Source organism: Nymphalis io, chromosome 2, assembly GCF_905147045.1.
Source record: "Nymphalis io chromosome 2, ilAglIoxx1.1, whole genome shotgun sequence".
NCBI classification, from domain to species: domain Eukaryota; kingdom Metazoa; phylum Arthropoda; class Insecta; order Lepidoptera; family Nymphalidae; genus Nymphalis; species Nymphalis io.
In genome coordinates this window covers 13,333,659-13,356,739 of record NC_065889.1, presented here as the reverse complement: position 1 = coordinate 13,356,739, position 23,081 = coordinate 13,333,659, and the positions used below count along the sequence as shown (strand labels likewise).

Here is a 23,081-nt window from a genome sequence, read left to right as displayed (position 1 = left end):
AAATCCAACACGATTTAATAAACAAGAAAAAATTTAACCTTACCAACCAAACGCAGTACTTCCGGAGGCATGAGTCGTATTTCTCATAATTCCTCATATATATCGCAAGGTTTAAAAAGTATCTGTAACCGAAAGCGATAGACGAAAAACCACCGGAAAATTCCGAACGAGAAAGCTTTCAGCGACAGGACCGCGAACGCCGCTTCTTTAACCGCGGTGTATTTTTTTACTCTATTTGGAAGGTTATTTTTTATCCAACTTTTGAAGATTTAAAGAAGTCCTCAGCAATAATGGAAATAAAACTACGATTGTAAACTCTGCGAATTATATTTTATGTTTCTTTTTATTTTCTCTTTCTTTATACTCTTTTGTATTATTTTAAATAACAATGAGGAATAGAACACGCTTATACTTAGTTAAGCTATTTGTATGATAAAATGCTTAGATTGGGCATGTAATACATCTCATTTTATTAATAGACCAGTTTTCACTTTTAAAATTAATGTTCTGTGGTAATATTTTATCGTGTCGGATTATAACTATTAAATTATATTATTATTTTGCCCATTACGTTCAAAATATGGTACTAGACTGAATTCTGTAATTTTTCATAATAAACGAAAAGTTTTTATAATAAACGTTTATGTAATATCCTCCAGACTGATTTCGGCCACGGCAGCCAATCTAACGAGAGATTTGCCAACTGCGCAGGACATATTGCATGTGTATGCACTCTCTATTCCCTAGCTCTCATAATCCAATAGGACGGCAATCCGACATGACCGGAAACAGTTCAGGCGCAGGAACAATGGCTTTACGTGCTTTCTTAGGCACAAGAGTGTACACACTTCGAACTTCCAGACCCGAGGCTGCTAGTTTGAATTTTCTGACAGAAAAACTCAATGACTTTTTACTGGCCGAACCTGGAAATTAAACCCAGGACCTCCGGGTCAGCGGCCTTATATCTAGCCACTAGACCAACGAGGCAGTCATATATATACATATTAAACTTTTTTATATAAACTTTAATGACACTAAGAAGCACGTTGAAGTGATCCTACGTCATTAGTATTTAAATTAAAGCTACCATCATTTCAAAGTTTTCACTTAAGTGGTTTAATTCAGTGGTTAAGCTTCGACACAAATCATGAGCTTATAAATGAGAAAGTTGATCTATATGTCTGTTTATTACCTTGTCACTATTCTTTAAGAACCAACTCAAAACTCATTGTAGAAAATGGTCGTCAAATTTCAGAAATTTATAGTGACATTGATCGTAATAATTATAACATTTTAAGAATACACACAAAAAATAATCTATCAATATAAGTTGAATGTCAACAATTAACGGATGGATAATGAAGTTAGTTTTTTATTTATAGGCGTAGGTTAAATAGTAGTAGGTAGGTTAAATAGTAATGGTAGGTATAAATAGATATTTATACTATAACCACTTGGTGACTTATTTATACTATAACCAGTAAACGCCCATAGACATTGGGATTGTTAGAGATGTTAACCATTGCTTACATCGTCAATGCGCCACCAACCTTGGCAACTAAGATGTTATGTCCCTTGTGCTCACTGACCCTTTAAACCACAACAAAAGAATACCAAGTACTGCTATTTTGCGGTAGAATATCTGATGAGTGAGTGGTACCAACCCAGACAAGCTTGCACAAAGCCCTACTACCAGATCTTACAGAATAGCACTCATGAAATTTAAGATAAATGCACAAAAAATAACATAGATACTCTTGTTATCTACGTAAATAATAAACTAGCATTCGAACAAAGAGTAGTATACATAATACATTTATAATAATAACTTATTTCTAATCATCTAAAAGTAAATGGGCGAAATAACTTTGGATTAAGGCAAGGAGATTACTATTATTAGGCTACCTTTTCACAGGTTATAAGTATACTCTTGTAGAGATATAGTAAGAATTAACTCAAAACTTACATTACATGATCGTTAAACCTTGCAACATTACCTAAAATAATTAAAACAAGTAAAATTTGTTTCAACCTTTCACGAGTAACATACAAAATGAGTTTTTACTGAGTAGAACATAAAAGAGACATAGACATTAGAGAGTCGAATCTTGTAAAGGCAGACCTAATACAGTTTAACTAAACGTTTTTAGGTTCATGATATGACAAATTGAAGTGTTTTAATTACAATTAACCATGTAGTCACGATTTCTGAAATCTACGCGTAACATAGCCAAATATATGAGCACCCTTTTCGCTTAGATCCACAAAGAGTCTGCCAATTTGGAAGGGTCGATCCGGACATTGGCCTTGAGCCAAAAACCCCGATAACATTACGTAATGGAAGAACTAATAGTACCCCTTACTTTATTTGAAGGCAGACTGTTTACCTAGTGCCTTCTACGATTACTTTATTTATTAGATATAAAATAGTATACTGTACGATATCTATTTGGTTTTATTTATAATTATCATGATATAATTTCTATAATAATACGAAAGTATGATATTTATGTTTGCATGTCCTCTTGCAGTCACTATACTCTTTAACACTATTTAACATTCGAGAAGAACATCTATCAAAATATATATAGTATTTTCATCCTATAACAAACAATAAAAGCTAAATATAAGCATTTTTTGATTTTGATCTTTATAACAAATTTTAAAAGTAAAAATAATACCAGACAAAACATCCTTAGCAGTTCATACGAATTCAAGTGATCCTATAAAATGAAGACGAAATCACTGTTACGGATTAAAGGTCGTATTCCTAAGGCTGTCAGATTTATATATATATATATATATATTATGTTTGAATGTAATAGAATCTTGTAACTCAAATTTCACCCACCTCTTGACTATAAAGAAATCGTTCTTTCAATAAGTAATGTTATTTTTTTCTAAAAATTTTATTTATGTGAGCGAATTTTAATGGATTGTTGGTCTTATATTATATTATAGCTCGCATACTATTCAAGATCATTACTTTTGCTGAATAACTTAATGCCACTAGCATTGCCAGCGTTGATTATTATTATTAAGCTTTTAAGTACCTAAAAATAAATCATTTATCTGATGACGGTACAATACTGATTTGGCGGCCAATATAGGTCAGAAGGACATCGTCATCATTATTGAATATCAAAACAAAAAAATGATACATTTTACATAAACATTATTCAACATTATAAAACTGGTCTGATGTGTATGGGCCTTTATAAAGTAAATATTCTTACAATAGTTCATTCAACGGTCTATAAAGAAACAGCGGTTTTCTATTAAAAAAACCTTTGCTGGGCGAAACGCTATCGGGAAGTTTGGGCATTTAAAAGTTATTTTTTCTCGGTTTCTGGTGTGAAAAGGTTCGCTTAACGTTATACTTCCGTTTGTATTCGTTTGGGTGTCATAGTTTAATATCCCAGTGACTGTTATCGGCTTGACATTTAGGCTGGTGTTTTTTAAGGGTATTTTTTTAATTGAATTAAAATTTTAAGGTGATAATTTGAGGTAGCGTAAAACGGAAAAATTAGAGTTATAATTTAGTTTTGGTTGTGAATGTATCACGTGGTAACAGCTTTTAATTATTTAATAACTTTAAGTAACTTCAACGGATTTGTCTAAAATTTTAAGAAAGACTGAATTAAAACTTCCTCGTTGGTCTAGTGGCTACATATATATCGACGCAGATCTCGAGGTCTTGGGTTCGAATCCCAATTTGGAAAAATAAAACGTTACTAGATTTTTCTGTCAAAGATTCTCAATAGTAGCCGAAGTGGAAGCTGGTGGTCGAAACACGTTGGTCCAGCGTCTGAACTCTTTTCGATCGTGTCGAATTGAATGAGGGAATAGAGAGTGCTTCTATGTTACACACACAATTGAACACCACACTTTACACATTAATCTCTCTTGAGATTGGCAGCCGTGGGCGAAATAGGTCAAGAGAACATCATCATCATCATATTTCACATAACATTTCAATTATGAATATTCAGTACTTAACTTTACCTACATATACATTTCCCTTTTGATATTTTGCATTAAACTGTACACAATGTGTATGTGAACGTATCACTATAGATAACATCAACAATGATGTGTCGATAGCATTCGAGTCAACGGTATCACCAAATAACTCTGAAGCTGTTTATAGCTGTCCTGTTAACTTGTATCAGCTTTACATATCAGTATCTGTGAATGATACCCGAATATGCTATTGGGAAATCAATTGTGTGGGAAAATCAAATCGAATGACTTGTGTTTAAAGTTTTAGAAGGTGTTTGATGAAAGCCCAGATGGCCCAGTGGTAAGAACGCGTGAATTTTAACCGATGATCGTGAGTACAAACCCTGACAAGCACCACTGAATTTTCATGTGCTTAATTCGTAATTATAATTCATCTCGTGCTATACGGTGAAGGAAAACATCGTGAGGAAACCTGCATGTGTTTAATTTCACTGAAATTCAGCCACATGTGTATTCCACCAACCCTATTGGAGCATCGTGGTGAAATAAGCTCCATACCTTCTCCTCAAAAAGGGAGAGAAGGCCTTAGCCCAGCAGTGGGACATTCACAGGCTATTACTGTTACTGTTGTGTTAATCATTTATTAATGTGATTTTGAGGTAAGACCGACTCGTATGCCGTGAATTACAAACACACATTTATTTATTGATTTCCTTTTTTTTAAATAATCATTATTTTCGATATATCACATCTTTTGGGCGTTCTGTGACGCCTTTTTTAAATATAAAAGAGAACTTAAGCTATGAACTATAAAAAAATAACAGCCGATAAATATTTCTACCGGTTGATATTGGTAAAACATTCCATGACACTGCTCCAAGTTTGGTTGATGAAATCACATAATATGGTAGATTTTTTCAGATGAATTCTTCATGATAATTTAGCACCAAATAATTTATAAACAAATAATAATCAAATAAATACCAAACTATCAATTGTGAAAACTAATAAATGATTAAATTGTTGGCGTCGTTACGAGACAGCAATGTTTCATAAATATATTTGCTACTATTATAATTGGTTTAGCCTCGTCGGGTTAGGGATTCTAAATTGCCAAAACTCTCTTCAGAAATATTATTGCTCCAGTCGTTAGGTCACTCGTAGCCTAAATTAGAAACACAACTGTATTTAAATTGCTATTTACATCCGAAAACTAATAACAAGGTATTTCAATAATTACTTTTTGCTTAATTCGTTTAATGAATAAATAACTTTATTTTAATTACGTCTAAATCACTAAACTAGGGTCTAGCCCTATTTTTTGGATAATTTCTTCTAATTGTGAAATGTATATAAAATAACAAAGTTAACTCGTCAGTAGATAACGTTCAATATTTAATCATTTAAATCAATACGATAAAAATAGTAGCAACAATAATATGTTTGTGCAACCTGTGCAATAAATGCTTTTAACTTTCAATTTTGTGTATAAAATATTTTAGAATTTATTTAAGTGTATATAAATGCGAACATATTCACAGTATATATACACATATTTGATTACAAATAAACTGTGAAAACTTGATGTTAATCTCATAAAATTTGGTAAATAAAATTAATAGCAACAACAAATTTGTATGATGTGCGGTGTTAAAGGTTAAGGGGTGAGTGAGCCAGTGTAATTAATGTTACAAGGAACATAATAACTTTGTTCTCGTTGTTTAATCTTCCTACACTGCCGACACATATGTAATAATAATAATAAATTTATTTATTTTCTTCCACAGACCATTATGTTCACCGTTTTTTTTGTGGTAAGTATATGGGAGGCAGGAGCCAAAACTAGGTTGCCCTGTTCTAAAGGTCTCCTGCCTCCCTTTCTTGGGTTAGGAACTATTTATTTATTTAATTTTATAGTAAATAGGAGATTGTGCATCACATTAATATAAAAATCTGTAAACTACTTTGAATTTTGTATAATATATAACGACTTTTAATATAATTTATTGTACAATACATCTTAAAAAAAACAATATCATCTTAAATTCAAAATGGCGGCTTAGGTAACAGCGTAATCTGATTACAATGATTTAGACGCGTCCGCACCGTGTTTGTGGAAACCGTAATCTTCCCGAAACTTGATAAATATTCCTCAATAAATTATATTAGCAAAAAGGTATTTAATAATAATAATATTTCGAACAATTGCGATTCATTAAATATTTGAAGTCGATTTTTAGCACCATTTTGAATTTAGGTGGTAATATCTCTGAGCAATGACTGCGAGGATTTTATTTTTATTTAAGTCATTTTATATACATTTGACTGCCTTATTGCATTTAGGTAGCTCTTTTCTGCGGAGACCGCAGAGTGTCATATGTGGGTATTTGTGGTACGGTGTCGTGGACGACGGCAACACATCTCGCGAGCAATCCACTCTGGGAACTCCACGCAGAGGTGCTCGCAAATCCATACCGGTTCTGGGTGGAAGCCAGGACGAGCGGCAAACATCCACGGTCCGCGAAAGTGAGGCGAGTCAGGGGTTTAGCCTAACGAACCCTAAATCACAAATGGGAGAAGGACCTGGAGTCTCCTTCAGCAGGCCAAGTGACAGTTGCACTCAGGAGATCATCATGACGTCATATAAATTTAAGAAAACTTTTATTAACGTAACTCAAACTTTAATAAAATTATCAAAGTTACAATTTAACTTTAGTTTACGAATTAAATATTTATTGATTCTAGAAGGATCTAGTAGAATAAAAGATAAATATATAGATAGGGTCAAGTTAAATTAGTTTTCGGTATCTAGATATAAACGTAATCCTGAGAATGTGTCTGTCGTGATATTGCTTAAACAGATACAAATAAGTTGGCTTAAGTAAATTAGTTATTAAATAACATTTAAAATATGATCTAATGTGGTTAGTGAATGGAACATCCAAGGAAAATCAGAAGACCACGGAAATTTTTTAGAAATAGATAGGCAGACTAGTAATTGGTCACTATTTATTATAAGCATTTATTAATCACTGTATGAAATATTAATCATCCTTTACCTTACCATTGCGCTTACCTCAGCAACTAAGATGCTATGTGTGCTTGTAATTACGCTGGCTATGTATATATGTTGTCTAGCAGTAAAATGAGTGGCAACTACACAGAAGGACTTGCACAAAGCCCTATCTCTAAATAAACACCGGCTTATATCCAGGCAAATTCGGGTAAGTGTAACTGAATTTTGCAATATTAATTTGTGTTTATAATAAAATAATCAGTGTTGAATGAAAACATGAAAATTTTCACGTATTGGTTAATAAACAGCTACATATGTATAGAACGTCAAAACCACGAAAGGACGTAAATCTGCCAAAATATCAGATAAGTATAAACCTTCACAACTATAAAATTCATATAACATTTAAAATAAAATCTGTTCAAGCGTGTCAGGTTTTAAAAGAGTCCAAAATAACATCGCTTGTACGTCAAAAGATACAGACTTTTATTTTTTTAGTGTAAAACATTTAATGGCCTCGGAGGTAAGACAGAGGCGTATGTGCAAACGGTATGACACTTGTTTTTATAATGCCCACTCTACGCCGTTACTCGTTACTCCGTTGTGGGCTTGGCGTGTATACTATGTACCTATATACTTAAAACTTTTTTTTTTTTCTCGCTGGAAAAACACATTTATGTGTTTCCCCCAATGAGGTGGGACTCGCCGGCGCTGAAGGCGCCGGAATACCCACTAAAAAACCAGCGGTACCCACTCCATCTTGTCGGGGGACATATACTTAAAACTTGTAACGGTAAAAAAAAAAGTTATAATAATTTTACGTAGTTTTTATTTATTTAACAGTTTTCATTAAATATAAATAACTCATACGAGCCTCTAAGGGCTGCATTTTACATGAAAATGTATAAGTATTGTGACCAGAAAACTGTTCTTAGTTTGATAGACGTAAGATTAATGACATAAGTTTCAATGTTATTATATGTAAAAAGACATGAATGGATACACATTTGTAATAAGTAAAATGAAGGCGAAATCTTCATAAATAAATAAAATAGTTACCGTACCGTACCGTAACAGCCTGTGAATGTCCCACTGCTGGGCTAAAGGCCTCGTCTCCTCTTTTTGAGGAGAAGGTTTGGAGCTTATTCCACCACGCTGCTCCAATGCGGGTTGGTAGAATTCACATGTGGCAGAATTTCAGTGAAATTAGACACATGCAGGTTTCCTCACGATGTTTTCCTTCACCGTAAAGCACGAGATGAATTATAATCACAAATTAAGCACATGAAAATTCAGTGGTGCTTGCCCGGGTTTGAACCCACGATCATCTGTTAAGATTCACGCGTTCTTACCACAGGGCCATCTCGGCTTTTTAGTTTATAAAATAGTTAGTTCATCTGTATTAAGTTCTAAATGACTTGACCAATTGACTATTCACATAATACAAGTATAATTGTTTTATGGAGACGATAGATTATAGCTATGCTAATATCCGACCAGTGATATTGTTATCAAGTTAATACCAAAAAATATTTTATCGATCTTAGTTTCAAGCTCACAATCAGCGTCACGTTTATAAAAAGTGGCGTTATGCCATTTTAATCCTTATCACAATATGTATAAGCTGTAAAAACAGTTTAGTGATGTAATAAATATTTACAAAGTTATGCAATATAGCCATGTGGAAGTTATTAAACATTCAACGAGCTTGAAAGTGTTAAAATCACATAAATACATTTTGTAACTAACTCTACATAATATTTAAGTGTGCCCTTAGTGATATTACGTGCAGTTTCATTGTTTTTTTTTATAGAATAGGTAGGCGGACGAGCAAATGGGCCACCTGATGGTAAGTGATCACTAATGCCCATGGACATTGGCATTGTAAGAAATGTCAACCATCGCTTGCATCGCCATTGCGCCACCAACCTTGGGAACTTAGATGTTATGTCCCATGCGCCTGTAATTACACTGGCTCCCTCCTCCTTCAAACTGGAACACAACAATACCAAGTACTGCTGTTTTGCGGTAGAATGTCTGATAAGTGGGTGGTACATACCCAGTAAAGTTCTTGAGTTAAGTTGGTTTATTTAAAACAAAACAACTGCTAATAGTGATTATGACAGTTTAGGTATAATTGTAAGTAATCTGAATCTATGTGAACCTGTGTTTATAGATAAACTTGTGCACTATAATATTTTCAGCGTAATTTTCTGTTTTCCGTTGGCGGCCTTGACTAAAATCGGTTAGGACATAATCAATTATATCACTTTGTTATTTCTTATTGTTTTCACAATAGTTATTCTTAAAATTTAATACAGAAACTTGAGACAGCTGTGTATTTTTAATCACGAAAACTTACTGAATTAAAATGACCAATATAATAACTAAGTAAGTGGGATCTCTTCATAAATATGCTATTTTTATTTGGGTAAATAAAATTGAGATTACACATTTATTTAATTTTTAATGGATCGTTAGTTTTAACTTGATAAACGATATTATATTTTTAATTATGTATACATTAAAAAAAAACAATATACACAAACCAGTGTCTTGTAGAATTATCGCTTACTTTAATTAACGTATCCTCTACAAGTTTAAATTAAGTAAATAATGTAAACTTTTCATTTCCAATAATAATTAGTATGTTAAGGATTCCCTAGCTATATAATAACATGAGGCAAAAGATATACCATGTAGATATCACATATTAGTCTTCTAATGGCTAACCCGGTACCACTCAGGTGGAGTACGATAGACTCAGTGCATTTTTAAGCAATAAAACCTCTGAATAAATACTAACTCAAAGTGTTTAGTTTAGACAAGTGTTGTTGCACCTCAGGAAGTTGTAGACGTGCCAAGTGCCCTCTGGTTTGTTATACCCACAATTACAGTGTTTATTTACTCGCCTTTACCGTTTTTTTTTCCTTCATGATCGTTACAAGAGTTTAGATATAAATGTAACATAAATATACCGTCAAAAGCTTATATATTGTGAACTATATGATATCAAATCAATCAAATAAAAATATATTTATGAGTACTTTTGAATCATTAAACAAAATTTACTATGCAGGACATTTTATAGCAGTATGTAAAAATGGGTGCACTTTATACTTCGTCTATATATCACACTCGTAGTAGGAAGAAATAACAAACCATCGTGACCGGAAAGAAATCAGGTGCATGATATGTGTTCTTATTTGCTTCCCAGGCCAGGGCCTGTTGTGGTAGCTATATTACTATTGAGAACTTCTTGATAGAAAATAACTTCAATTTCATTCCAAATATTTGTTCAACTTGGGATTGAGCCCGATAACTTTTTGCACTTTTCTGTTTGATTCGCTGTGCCATAATTTAACCACTAAGCCAACAAGAAAATCAAATCAAAAATACACACTCTTATTAATTTATGAATTATGATACAAAGTATAAAATATAAAAGCTACTTGTAAAGTTATACGGAAAACAAGATCGTGTAGGAAAAAATCAAATACATTTTTATTTATTTATTAAACAATCTCTTGCACAAAGCAAAAATATATGTACAAAAGACAGGCTTAATGCTACAAGCTTTCTCTACCAGGCAATGTTAGAAAATATCGGAAAGAATGAAAATACGGTACGATAATTTATATGCAATATTTAACACTTTTTTCTTATAAAATCACCATCGTCATCACCGCCCATAGACATTGACGCTGTAAGAAATAATAAACGTTCCTTACTTTACTGTACTATATTAAAATAAAAGTTTTAATGCGTAGCATAGCAAGAGTCACATTCGTAATAATATTCAAATGTTGTACTATAAAATATAATATAATTTTCACATGAAAATTTCATATATAAATCGTCATACAATTTAATCAGTTTCAAAGAAAGGCAAATACAGAAGATAGAAGACATATAACGCAACGCGGAGATAGCAATTTCTTTTTAGCATTTATAGCAACTGTATTGAACTTAAGTTTCATATAAGATTCTAAATAAACACTATAGAGAACTTTCTTCACAGACTTATAAAGAAATATCAAATCGCAGTCATAGTAAAATGGCTATTATTTCCATCCATTTAAGAGTTACATTTCCTTGTACCAATCAAGTGATGTTGGAAAATAGCTTTTCAGAGCAAAAGCGATCTAGCTACATTGCATATATTATCTTGTAGATTCTATTCACTGAAATGTAACCTTTATTGATTTTGTTATAAGGGCTAGATTGGTATAAAATATATTTCTACTAACACGAGTTTCTTGAAACCAAGTATACGAGTAACAATACTTTACTCAGTTCATGGGCTCTTTTAATTTTCAACAAGATTCCCGGCCGTTACCGTTCTAAGGCAAGCTTAAGCCTTCAAGTAGACTTTAATGGAGAACGAATACCATGCGATAGCAATGTCCTTATAATGAAAACGGCATAGAAATATTGTTTCATATATTTTTTTATAGTAAGCATTTTTCTGAACGTTGAGTTTGTAAACATAATAGACATTTATGCGCATATTGTAATGTCTAGGTATCCAAAATTGCAGGTTCAAACCAGGCATACATTACTGAATTTTCATGTGCTTAATTTGTGTTTATAATTCATCTTGTTAGTGAAGAAAAATATCGTGAGAAAATGCATGTATTGGATGAAAAACTGCCACATGTGTGTTCACCAAACCGGATTAGACCAGTGTGGACACATCGAGCCTAATACTTAAAAGTGAAGCAAACGTTTCCCCAGGGTTGGAAAACTTAGAAAACCATTTAAAATTATTGTAATGAGAAAAAAACACACACTCAGAAAAAATATTATAAGGTTCTTATATAAATAATCAATAAATATTTATTTAGAATCCATTTTAATCATTTTCATTCACATAATTACAACAAACCAATTCCCTTAAAGGGGTTTATTTTTATCATCTATCTAAATTAACGTGAAACGTTCGGTGATCATTTATTTTCAAGCTATTGATTGAACTGGAAACTTGGTGCTATTACGTAACTATAAATTCCCAGACATTCATCCCACTTCTACTATTTTTAATGCAAATCATAAAGTAATTACGAACTTTATAGTTAAATATTAATAACATTTGATTTTCTAACATATTGCAAGGCCACATAACTCGTAATTAGACCCTATATTTACGTGAGCTTTGCTTTATTAATGTTTGACACGACATTTTAATACCCCATATAATTCAACTCGAATACAAACAATATGATATTGTAACAACCCTTCAGTTTAGACTCCCTCACGTCACGTCTGAGATAAACTTGAGACTTCTATGAAGATGACAACATTTTGTTTTGTAGTGTTGCTAATGAAATTTGTTTATCGTTTAATTTTTTATAAGTTAAATAATAAAAAAAATTCACAACTTACAGTAGTAGTATGATTTAGATTAAATAAATATATAAAATATAGGATATCATCATCATCATCATCACCAGCCGAAAGACGTCCACTGCTGGACAAAGGCCTCCCCCAAGGATTTCCACGTTGGCCGATCTTGCGCTGCCCGCATCCAACGGCATAGCATATATAAAATGTTCGCATGCAGATTTGACTCTCAGTACGTGAATCATTGCAATATGATTCATGTACTGACTAATAATGAATATTAATGTGTGAATTGACAATAATTACATTCATGACATTGTTTAATTAAAATTTACTTTTAAATTAATTTAATGGAATTTAATTTAATGTACCCGTACCCCGTAACAGCCTGTGAATGTCCCACTGCTGGGCTAAAGGCCTCCTCTCCTGTTTTTGAGGAGAAGGTTTGGAGCTTATTCCACCACGCTGTTCCAATGCGGATTGATCACATGTGGCAGAACTTCAGTGAAATTAGACACATGCAGGTTTCCTCACGATGTTTTCCTTCACCGTAAAGCACGAGATGAATTATAATCACAAATTAAGCACATGAAAATTCAGTGGTGCTTGCACGGGTTTGAACCCACGATCATCGGTTAAGATTCACGCGTTCTTACCACAGGGCCATCTCGGCTCTAATTTAATGTGATTTAATCTAGTTTTATTTTATATATTTGATTTAGTCTAATTTAATATGATTGATTGTTTTGATTAGTGTGAATTTGAATTGATTTGATATAATTCAGACTTGTAATTTTTTTTTTTTTTTTACTATTTATTTGTATTTATGATCCCTGTTTGGTCGAAATAAATGATTTTATTATATTATTATTATTATAACAAGATATTATATTCCAGAATACTGATAGACCATCGTTGGCAATGTAATTATCTAAACATTTGTTTTTATCTCTGTCCTAAATCACAGGTATTAATATTAATAGATGGCCTATATATGCTAGTATTATACGTAGCATATTAGCTTAATTAAAATTATTTCTATATGAGTGAATTTATACATATGGTTGGATACAGTATTCGAAAAATGAAATAATAGGAAAAATGATACGTATCAATATGAAAATGAATTATAGGATATGTGTTAAGGGAAATTTTAACGGCCACTACAATGTTTAGGTTAAGGTGGTACAAGTACGACTACCATAAATACTTTATCGCGACCGTAAAAACTGACGCCGACCGCAGTTTACGACGTTTATCGATTCGATAAACTAGTGCTTACCTCGATAGTTTATTTCGACATCACTTTTTCTTATTATGTATGCCGAGAACCAAACAAAGGGTCTTTATAGCCTTGTTTATCGTCGACCGCAAGCATTTCAAGCGAAATGTTCGTTTAAGCCTCTGTACTATCCTTAAGATCAACTATGATTTGTACATCAGAACGATATTATAACTATGATATAAAGTCATTTAAAAAAGTAAACATAAATTGTTGTCTGTAAATATTATTAAATTGTTTCATATATCTTTCTTAACCTGAGACATTTCTATGGAAGAAGTGTTAGATTAATGTAATTCTAATTTAAATTCAAATTTTGTGTACAACAAAAAATCGTCGGTTTACAAGTGTCTATAAATGGAATAATAATAAAACACAACAATATAATCGATTCTTTAATCATAAATCATCAATACAGCGACTGAAAGAATCCATAACGCCCTTCCCTAAAAAACATCATTGTCATACAATTATTTACACTTCACAATTCACTTAAAAGTTTTAATTCAACTGTCACACTCTCATTTCATCGATAGCAGTTTGTGGAAGATTTGATGGATGAAGAGATTTGCCTCTTCTCAATGTTGCGTGGTGGGCTCTAGAAGATTCTTCTCTCCCAGGCGAGTCAGCAGAACCATTTGGAGGATATTTATGTCTTAAATCTTGCAAAGGTGGCGAATTGCTAAATTGATTCATTTTTTTTGGCAATGTTGCATATCCTCCCACTTGGGGATAGCTAACATTTGGCAATCTGAAACTACTATTACGACTGCCCAATTTACTTGGCAACATCATATTATCTATGCTGAGAGTCGGGCTTGGCGATTTTGGACCATCTAATGGTCCCTTAAAGTTTAGATTTCCTAAACTTGGATCCGCCATTATTTTCTTTCTATTTTGCCGCTCGATGTCCACTACCAAACTAGGGGCGAGGTTAGGGTCGATATGATAATGGGAGTGCTTTCCAGATATCGTTTCGAAGTGTTTTTCATTGAACCTTTGCTGTTTCCCGCGGGATCTTGATTTATCTCTTTGATAATAAACACCGGCGAATATCAAAACGTTCAATATAAGCAAAGAACAACCTATAGCTATCGTTACGCTCAGAGCGGTTGAATACGCCGCATAGCCTGCGGCTTCTAAATTGGCTAAAGTATTATCCGTGGCGTTGAAACTCTGCAAATCTCTCCCGCTTGGCATCATAGTCACGCACGTAGCTAATATCGTATCGACCGTGGTTAGCGCTGTATCGGAATAAGCCGAACCATTGCGCCTTATCTGATCATTATCGGCATTCCGCGCCAAAGGATCAGGTCTAACGATGCCTTCATACAGATCTTGCTCGTTATGGTTTCTGAATAAATTGTGGCGTGCCGCGACATCTTCCATACCCGTTCTATGAAGTTCGGGAACGAGACGAAGCCAAACTGACAGCTGATGAGCGCGATAATGATTTTTCATACGAGGTTTGATACCTGCCGACAAAGAAATTTATCATAGTCTGTTCAGTAAGTGCAAATATTTTTCATATACAACATTCGGGTGCTTAAAATAAATTTACATTTTAATACCAACGTGGCTTTGGACTGAAATAACTTTGCATAGAAATTAGTACACCATGCCGACGAGAAAAGTTAGGTATTCTGACTAATGTCGAATTTACATATGAAGATAACTTTTCATTTTATTGTAATTAGATATAAACGGAATAGTGTGAATAGTTAATGTTTTAGTGATAAGGCGTGGCATGAAAGAAAGATGCTTTGAGAATCGTATTTCTTTTTTCATCCTTTGAAGTGTACTGACCTATTTCGAGGTACTTCTGGTGTGTCGAGTCATATTCTTCCCAATTTATGCCACGAAACTTATTTCTTTCCCTTGACGCTGGCAGAAAGGCTTCTTGACGAGCGTTGTCATTTGGATTTCTGTAGGAATTTTACAATTAAACACACCATTATATAATTTATGCAATACTTTTTATATAATTTATGCAAACAAATTAATAGGTTAATATTTTATGATAATAAAAGTTTATTCTTTAAAAACCAGCTACGCATTGCTTATAATCTAAAAAATATAAACTTAATTTGTATCTGGATTTGTTACATACTTTTATGACAATCAATAAGTAAGTGTAACGCTTAATGTGATGAGGATAATATAATCAGGCTCTTACACATCGCGTCTGAAAATTTAGCTTGGAGTTAATTATGATTATTGCTCCAGATATTCAAGGAAAATGAAACATCCGCAAACAAACATTCATATAAGCACCAATAAACACCAACACACAATTCCTTCAAAATTCAAATATTTTTTTTTATTAATTAAATAATACCTTTTTCAACACTTGCTCTTCTTAGAAAGACTCAACCGTCATTTTATTAATAACCAGGAGATACATTTTACTAATTTTATTTAAAATTATTTTTTATTTACTTATTACTGGTGGTAGAGCTTTGTGCAAGCTCGTCTGGGTAGGTACCACCCACTCATCAGATATTCTACCGCAAAACAGCAGTACTTGGTAATGTTGTGTTCCGGTTTGAAAGGTGGGTGAGCCAGTGTAATTACAGGCACAAGGGACATAACATCTTAGTTCCCAAGGTTGGTGGTGCATTGGTGATGTAAGCGATGGTAAACATTTCTTACAATGCCAATGTCTAAGAGCGTTTGGTGACCACTTACCATCAGGTGGCCCATATGCTCGTCCGCCTTCCTATTCTATAAAAAAAAACGTTGTTTTTGTTATTCTTACGTATATACACATCGTTCATCAAGGTCCAAAAGCATTATTCTCTTAAGAAAAGCTTTCCCAAAATGTAAATATTTTCAACCACAATAAAAAAAATATGACGGTAAAAATAACGCAGAAAATTATCGTATCTAAAACACTTCGAATCAACAATATTATGAAAATAAAAATCGAACAGCGCTCGGTGAATGAAATGAGAGTTAAAATGCCGCAAAAATGTCCACCATTCAAAGGAAAAGTTTGAACGATAAAAGTAAATAGTGGTTAGATAAAGATTGTTTACCCGGTTTTCGCAAAGTTGGCCACGAAAAGCATTATAGACTCAGACAGTGCTGTCTCGAACTTAGTGTAGTTCTGTGGGAAATGTCCGAAACCGTCGGCTAATGGAGCTCCGAAGATATATGGGAGTTCCTCGCCGTGTACAGCACCCATTCTCTGCAATAAACAATTGACATTTTAATATATATTGTTAATTCACGGCCAGCAATGTTGAATGAATACTGAAATTTAAAACCGGTTTTATATATTTAATTTTTAAGAAGGCACATCACCCCTTTCTATTCAGCGCACTAAGATAAATAAAATGGTAAGATGTTTTCAGGTTAGATAAACGAGTCACGCTGACGCCGCACTGATATTTTATTATGTTATGGTTGAAGTGAAATTTGAAATCAGTTGCATGAAAATAAGCACGTATCAGACATAAATAAATAATATTATCTTGATTATGTTTAAACGTGATTATAAAACTTTAGAGGTAATTACAAAATTTAACAACAGGAGCTCAGCCGACTGTGGAATATTAAAAGCCAGTTTTCAGAACAAAATTATCTCATTACATCGAATGAATCCCTATACGCATATATCTGGCTAACTGTATGAATAATTTTATTTTGTTAAATATTAACGTTTACATTTTGCACACGTATACATAAAGTCACATGGGAAAGCCAGTTTGTTTGTACTTATCAAAAGTGATTTAAAATTTTGCCTTTATTAAAAACTACTAGTGGATTATAAAAACATTGTTGTGAATCTCTTTCTTTGTAAGCATAATTGAAATCCATAAATGTATCAGAAACCTTTCTTAGTGCCAACAGCAACATTATAAAGTTTTAACTTAATCGGATGAATGGTGGGTAAACGTATGAAAAATGGAAAATCCTGTAAGACTTTATGGTGCGTTTGTAAAATATGTATTAATTATCATGCCAATAGGTTGCCCAATTACAAGAAAGTACAGTAACAAAAACAGCCTGTGAATGTCTCACTGCTGGGCTAAAGGGCCTAATCTCCCTGTTTGAGGAGAAGGTTTGGAGTTTATTCCACCACGCTGGTCCAATGCGGTTTGGTGGAATACACATGTAGCAGAATATCAGTGAAATTAGACACATGCAGGTTTCCTCACGATGTTTTCATTCACCCTCAAGCACGTGATGAATTATAAACACAAATTAAGCACATGAAAATTCAGTAGTGCTTACCCGGGTTTGAGCCCACGATCATCGGTTAAGATTCACGCGTTCTTACTAATGCATCTCAGCTTCAACAAAGTGTGTATAAAAAACTTTTTCCTTCTCCATAAAAGGATCAATACATATTGTTAAAGCAATCGGTCAATGAGTGTCAAAATCTATTAATCTCAAACTCAGTAGTGTAAATAAACTTACATGCATTTATATATATTACATAAATAAAGTTCAGGAACTATATATCAAATATAGAAATGATATTATTACCTGTGGATAGTATCCATCTCTCGTTTGATAGTCGAAAACGTAAAAGAATGTTTTAGTCGGTCTCCCAGGCGAATCATCATCAGTTGGTGTAATCTTTGGTCCTCCACTCAACAGATCACCGCTCTGTATCAAAGGCGCTATATATTGAGCATCGGATAAAGCAGATATGGTTGCGTCTCTGGTGTTTATTGGATTCTGGAATTGAATTGTTTCAATAGTAACATTGCGTTTGCTTTCAACTTTGCACTTCAAGTGCTATTCATTGAATGTTTGTCTTCTTTGTTTGAGATAACATGAGTATTTTGTCTCACGACGCATTACAAATTTTGATAATGTATATCCTATATTTGTATTGCATATATCATAAAGAGATGTATAGTTCAAGCTACTGTCTCATCGCTACAGTGATAGTGTGCAACGTAAGCTGTAATAGTGGCTCATGTTTTCGTGACTTGTACGTCAACATTATTATATAGATTTATAGTAACTGCTCGCTCGCTTCTGCACTGTTATGTATTTGAAAACCAGCGCTGTGATTATTTATGTATTTATTTATTTGTATCTCCAACAGTTGTACAAAACACACATTCAAAACACACTTTACATTAACTTAAAATGAAACTGAACTGACTATGTACAACCGATTACAGGAGAACACACTATTCCTAAGCACAATTACAAAAAGAAATAACAAAATGAAATTTAAAATTATAATATAAATTAAATTATTTGTATTTTTTACTTTACTAATTATAAAATTGGGAATTAGACAGTCGCTCCGGGTCCCACTTGGCACAAAGGTTGTCTATTGCCATACAGCGCGGAAATGCGGCCTGCATTATGGGCTTTGCTTTGCGTCGGGTGGGAATCGGGAGGGACTATTTTAAATTTGACTAAAATAATAAAAATTAATAACGTAAATTTAATAATAATAATAAATAATAATATTGGTTATTAAAGACAATTATTTCATCTTTACATTTTCGACTGTATATTAGATATTCTTGACTGTATTATAAAATATATTTTTTTATTGAATAGGAAGGCGGAGGAGCATATGGGCCACCTGATGCTAAGTGGTCACCAAACGCCCTTAGACATTGGCATTGTAAGAAATGTCAACCATCGCTTACATAGCCAATGCGCCACCAACCTTGGGAACTAAGATTTTATGTCCCTTGTGCCTGTAATTACACTGGCTCACTCACCCTTCAAACCGGAACACAACAATAACAAGTACTGCTGTTTTGCGGTAGAATATCTGATGAGTGGGTGGTACCTACCCAGACGAGCTTGCAAAAAGCTCTACCGCCAATAAGCTGATATATAATATAGCTTTTAAGTAATGTATTACTATTTTTGTCTCACTTATATCTCACAGTTTTAAAATTACTTCGATATACTATAAATCGAAATTGAGTACATTATGCGATATGCGTATTATTGGCTCGGTTTCTTATTTGAAACGCATTATTCTATTTTGCATTCTTACATTAAATTTAAAGTTAACAAAGACACAGCATGTTTGCTCTAAAATTCTATATTTTGAAACATATCTAATATTTTTATTCTCATATTTTACAGGTATTTATGAAATCCTTAAAGGAACTATTTAATTAAATAAAATATATTGCAAATCTAATTGGCTTTATAGAGCAAGCATTGCTTGCGCTAAAATCTTTCGTAAATAATGTTTTTGTCGCGCGACTTCATTGCGCGATAAAAGAAGTTCAGCGGATAAATTATCGAATGTTTTCAAAATTAAGCGATTAACTGTATTAAGTGTCACACACTCTCTCTGATGAAAGGTCTATGTATTTTTACAACGTATTTTTTGTGGGATACACATGTACAAAGGCGAACTTATCCCAAATAGGCATCTCTTCCAGCCTTCTGAGTAGTTGGATGGAATTATTTGTATTAGATATAAGAGAAAAACCATATGAATAATATAAATAGAAACACATTTAGTACCTGTCCAATAAATTAATATATAGTAAATATATACTCATAGAATACGCAAAAATATAGCACAAATCAATGTCCTAGTTAGTTGCATCATTGCGCAGATGCTTTCTAGCGGCAGAGTTATAAATAGGAAAAATAATAGAGATTTGCAAATTTAAGTTTAAGTTTCAAGAAAAATTTCGAATACATTTTAAATTTAAAATAAACATAATATTTAATTAATTTTAATTTCATATTATTGCTTAATAATTAAGTGTAGTTCACCGTCAAAAACAATATCAAACTATATTGCATCTTCTAAATCTATCCAAGTGAAATATATCTGTCGAGTTTCTCCACGTCCGAATAGGAAGGTAGATAGATGTTGATAGCTACAATAAATAACTGTAATTCAGCACCTGACGCTTTGAAAGAACTGCTCCAATATAAACTTACGAGTGATAACAAATGGAAACGATTTTGTATCGCGTCTGATGAAAAAAATTGCCTTACTCGATACATTTTCTTTCTTGTAAGTGTGTCGAGTAAATATTGGAGAGAATAAATTGATTACACAGATAATATATAGAATATGTTTACATAGAATTTAAAATGTTAAGTAAAACAAACAATAATAATTTAAATAACGGAAAATAATTTTAATTCATAATTTTGAGATGAAACCTAATAAACTTAATGAGCGTTGTATTTTTGTATATAAAAAAGTAGCTGTAAAGAAATATCTATCATTAAATATCCTGAGAGAATGAAATATTTAAAAAACAATTTTATTATATTTATGTTTGTGCAAGTCAAAGTTTTTAGAATGTAAAAAAATAATATAAATTCTTTAAAATAAAAAAAAGCGTTTGTCTTGTTATGAAATTTCAGTCAACAAACGAGCATCTAGCAATTATTCTGGACTAACTAGATAATTAAACAAACCTCTACCGTTCTTTCCCAGTCGGTATATTCGTTGACAATCGTGTAAAATATTTCGCTCAAGTGGTACGTGTACGAGTTTCTGACATAGGTTCTGAAACAATTATATTTTCGTTAATAAAATTAAATAATTAGTTAAATTTCGAATAAGCTCAGACAAATGAATAACCTCAGCATTCGATCCCTTTTCTCTGGTTCAATACCATTCTGGATATCGTGGGCGGAAAACTTCCAAAGAGATTCACAAGTCACAACACCAAATAGCAAGTCGTATTTGTTTTGGAACAAACGTCTTCCACTATCACTTCTCTTTATATGAAAATTGTTCTGATTCATATTATTTAAAGGTCCAAAACTAGGAAAATCAGAAGTCGAATGAAGAGTCAAAAAGTCCTTTGCGAAATCTGTCTTTATCACAACACCATCCACAGATGGTCCAAATGCAGTCAGGAAATTAGGAGGCGATATGTCAATCGATAATAATTCTTCTATTGTTGCATCTCTTAAGCAGTCCACTATAATTTCGTGGTCTCTAGCAAGATCTTCAGGTATTGTACAGTTCATATGTTTTGCTAATTTCAAAGAATAGTATACAGGATCATCAACTATAGCCCAGGAACTGAGAGCGGAGCCTGATAAAAGTATCGCTCTGTGAAAAAGACCTGAAAAAAAAGTCTTTTGTAGACGCTAAAGAAAGTTACATTATATAATTTAAATTGACGGCACAAATATCTATCATTTAACTAAATTACACCACTTAAATAATGAGATTAAGTACTCTTCTTTGTATTTGATAGACAATTTCTTGCTTTAATGTAAGTTGTAATATTAATTAGCTAAGTAAATTGCGATTCCGTAATTAATTTGCTCAAATAACAAGTTACGACGTATCATAATTAAAACAAAACATAATAATATTATGTTCAGATAAGCATGCGAAATCCGTAATTATTATAATATTATTCGATTTTCAAATATACCTGGCATAACTGTTGGTGAAATCATTAAGAAATTGATACAAGCGGCTCCAGATCCGTGACCCATTAAGGTTATGTTTGTCGGGTCACCTCCAAATAAAGCAATGTTTTGTTGTACCCAATGCAATGCTGCTATTTGATCCATTAAGCCGTAGTTTGCCACTCTAGCCTTCAAGTGCGGAGTCGGATTTGCGTTTAGGAATCCTGCGAAATTTACGCAGCAGTTTCAGTTGGGTGGCGTGAGTTATGAGGCTAGGGATCGAATTTTTCACTTCTCAATACGCTAACGAAATTTGATTTTGAATTTGGCTTGAGCTCCCCAGCTCAATATATGGAAATATTACTTTATCTAAGTAACGAGTATCATATTTAAGATTCAAATATGAAATATGATAAAATGTTGTCAGCAAATAAATAGTTCAGAATTTATTACACATGAATAGGAAATACAAATAAATCATACTTATCACGTGTAAAGCAAAGGAAAAAGTTTTTATTCATATAGGGTTATAAGAAATATTTGGGTTACAATATTATTTAATATACTATGCTATTTAACTGTGCTATACTACTGTTTTAATAAGCGTTTTTTCTTTATAACTTATAGCTATAACGAAAAAACGCTTTGAATTATTTTATAACTTATTTAAGTACCCATATATTATTAATGAACTATCGTTATACAAAATAGTTAAAAAATGTATTTTTGTAGACAAAGTTAAAAGAAAATACACCGAAGTTCATTTTGTACGTTTCTATTCAATTGAAACACAGCCAGATATAAAGCTGATGCGTTTCTTTTTGTCGCAAGCGAGCTGAAAACCACCGATAGAGCGAAACTCGATTTTAGAATCGTATCGATTTATTTATCGAATCACAAGCAACATTGATTTCACTAGCAGTACAACATTCAATAACCATCTCATTTCATGGAAGGAAGCCAGACAAAATACATTTTAGTCGAATCGTATTCCTTATCAATGTATCCACATTTGCCTTTCAATTTCACCCCTATTTGCATTTATAATGTACTCGAATAACTCGTTCAGACAGTTCATTCCCGGAGTACTCCAAAGGAATTCATGGAATAAATGTATAAAATATTTCGCATTATTTT

At 32.7% G+C, this 23,081-nt stretch overlaps 1 protein-coding gene across 2 annotated transcripts in view; it reads right to left on the bottom strand.

Moving 5' to 3' along the window:
- Positions 1-14,036: 14,036 nt before the first annotated feature.
- LOC126776374 (neuroligin-4, Y-linked-like) overlaps positions 14,037-23,081 on the bottom strand; it is a 75,802-nt gene continuing 66,757 nt past the window's right edge. Inside the window, exons 5-11 of one of the 2 annotated variants that reach the window (XM_050498854.1) lie at positions 21,968-22,168; positions 21,157-21,649; positions 20,991-21,081; positions 18,099-18,293; positions 16,643-16,794; positions 15,411-15,529; positions 14,037-15,079 (exon numbers count right to left, since the gene is read on the bottom strand). In XM_050498854.1, the coding sequence (XP_050354811.1) occupies positions 14,118-15,079; positions 15,411-15,529; positions 16,643-16,794; positions 18,099-18,293; positions 20,991-21,081; positions 21,157-21,649; positions 21,968-22,168 (2,213 nt within the window). In that variant the 3' untranslated portion in view covers positions 14,037-14,117. The remainder of the gene's footprint in view (positions 15,080-15,410; positions 15,530-16,642; positions 16,795-18,098; positions 18,294-20,990; positions 21,082-21,156; positions 21,650-21,967; positions 22,169-23,081) is intronic. The other variant, XM_050498863.1, reaches the window with a different exon arrangement.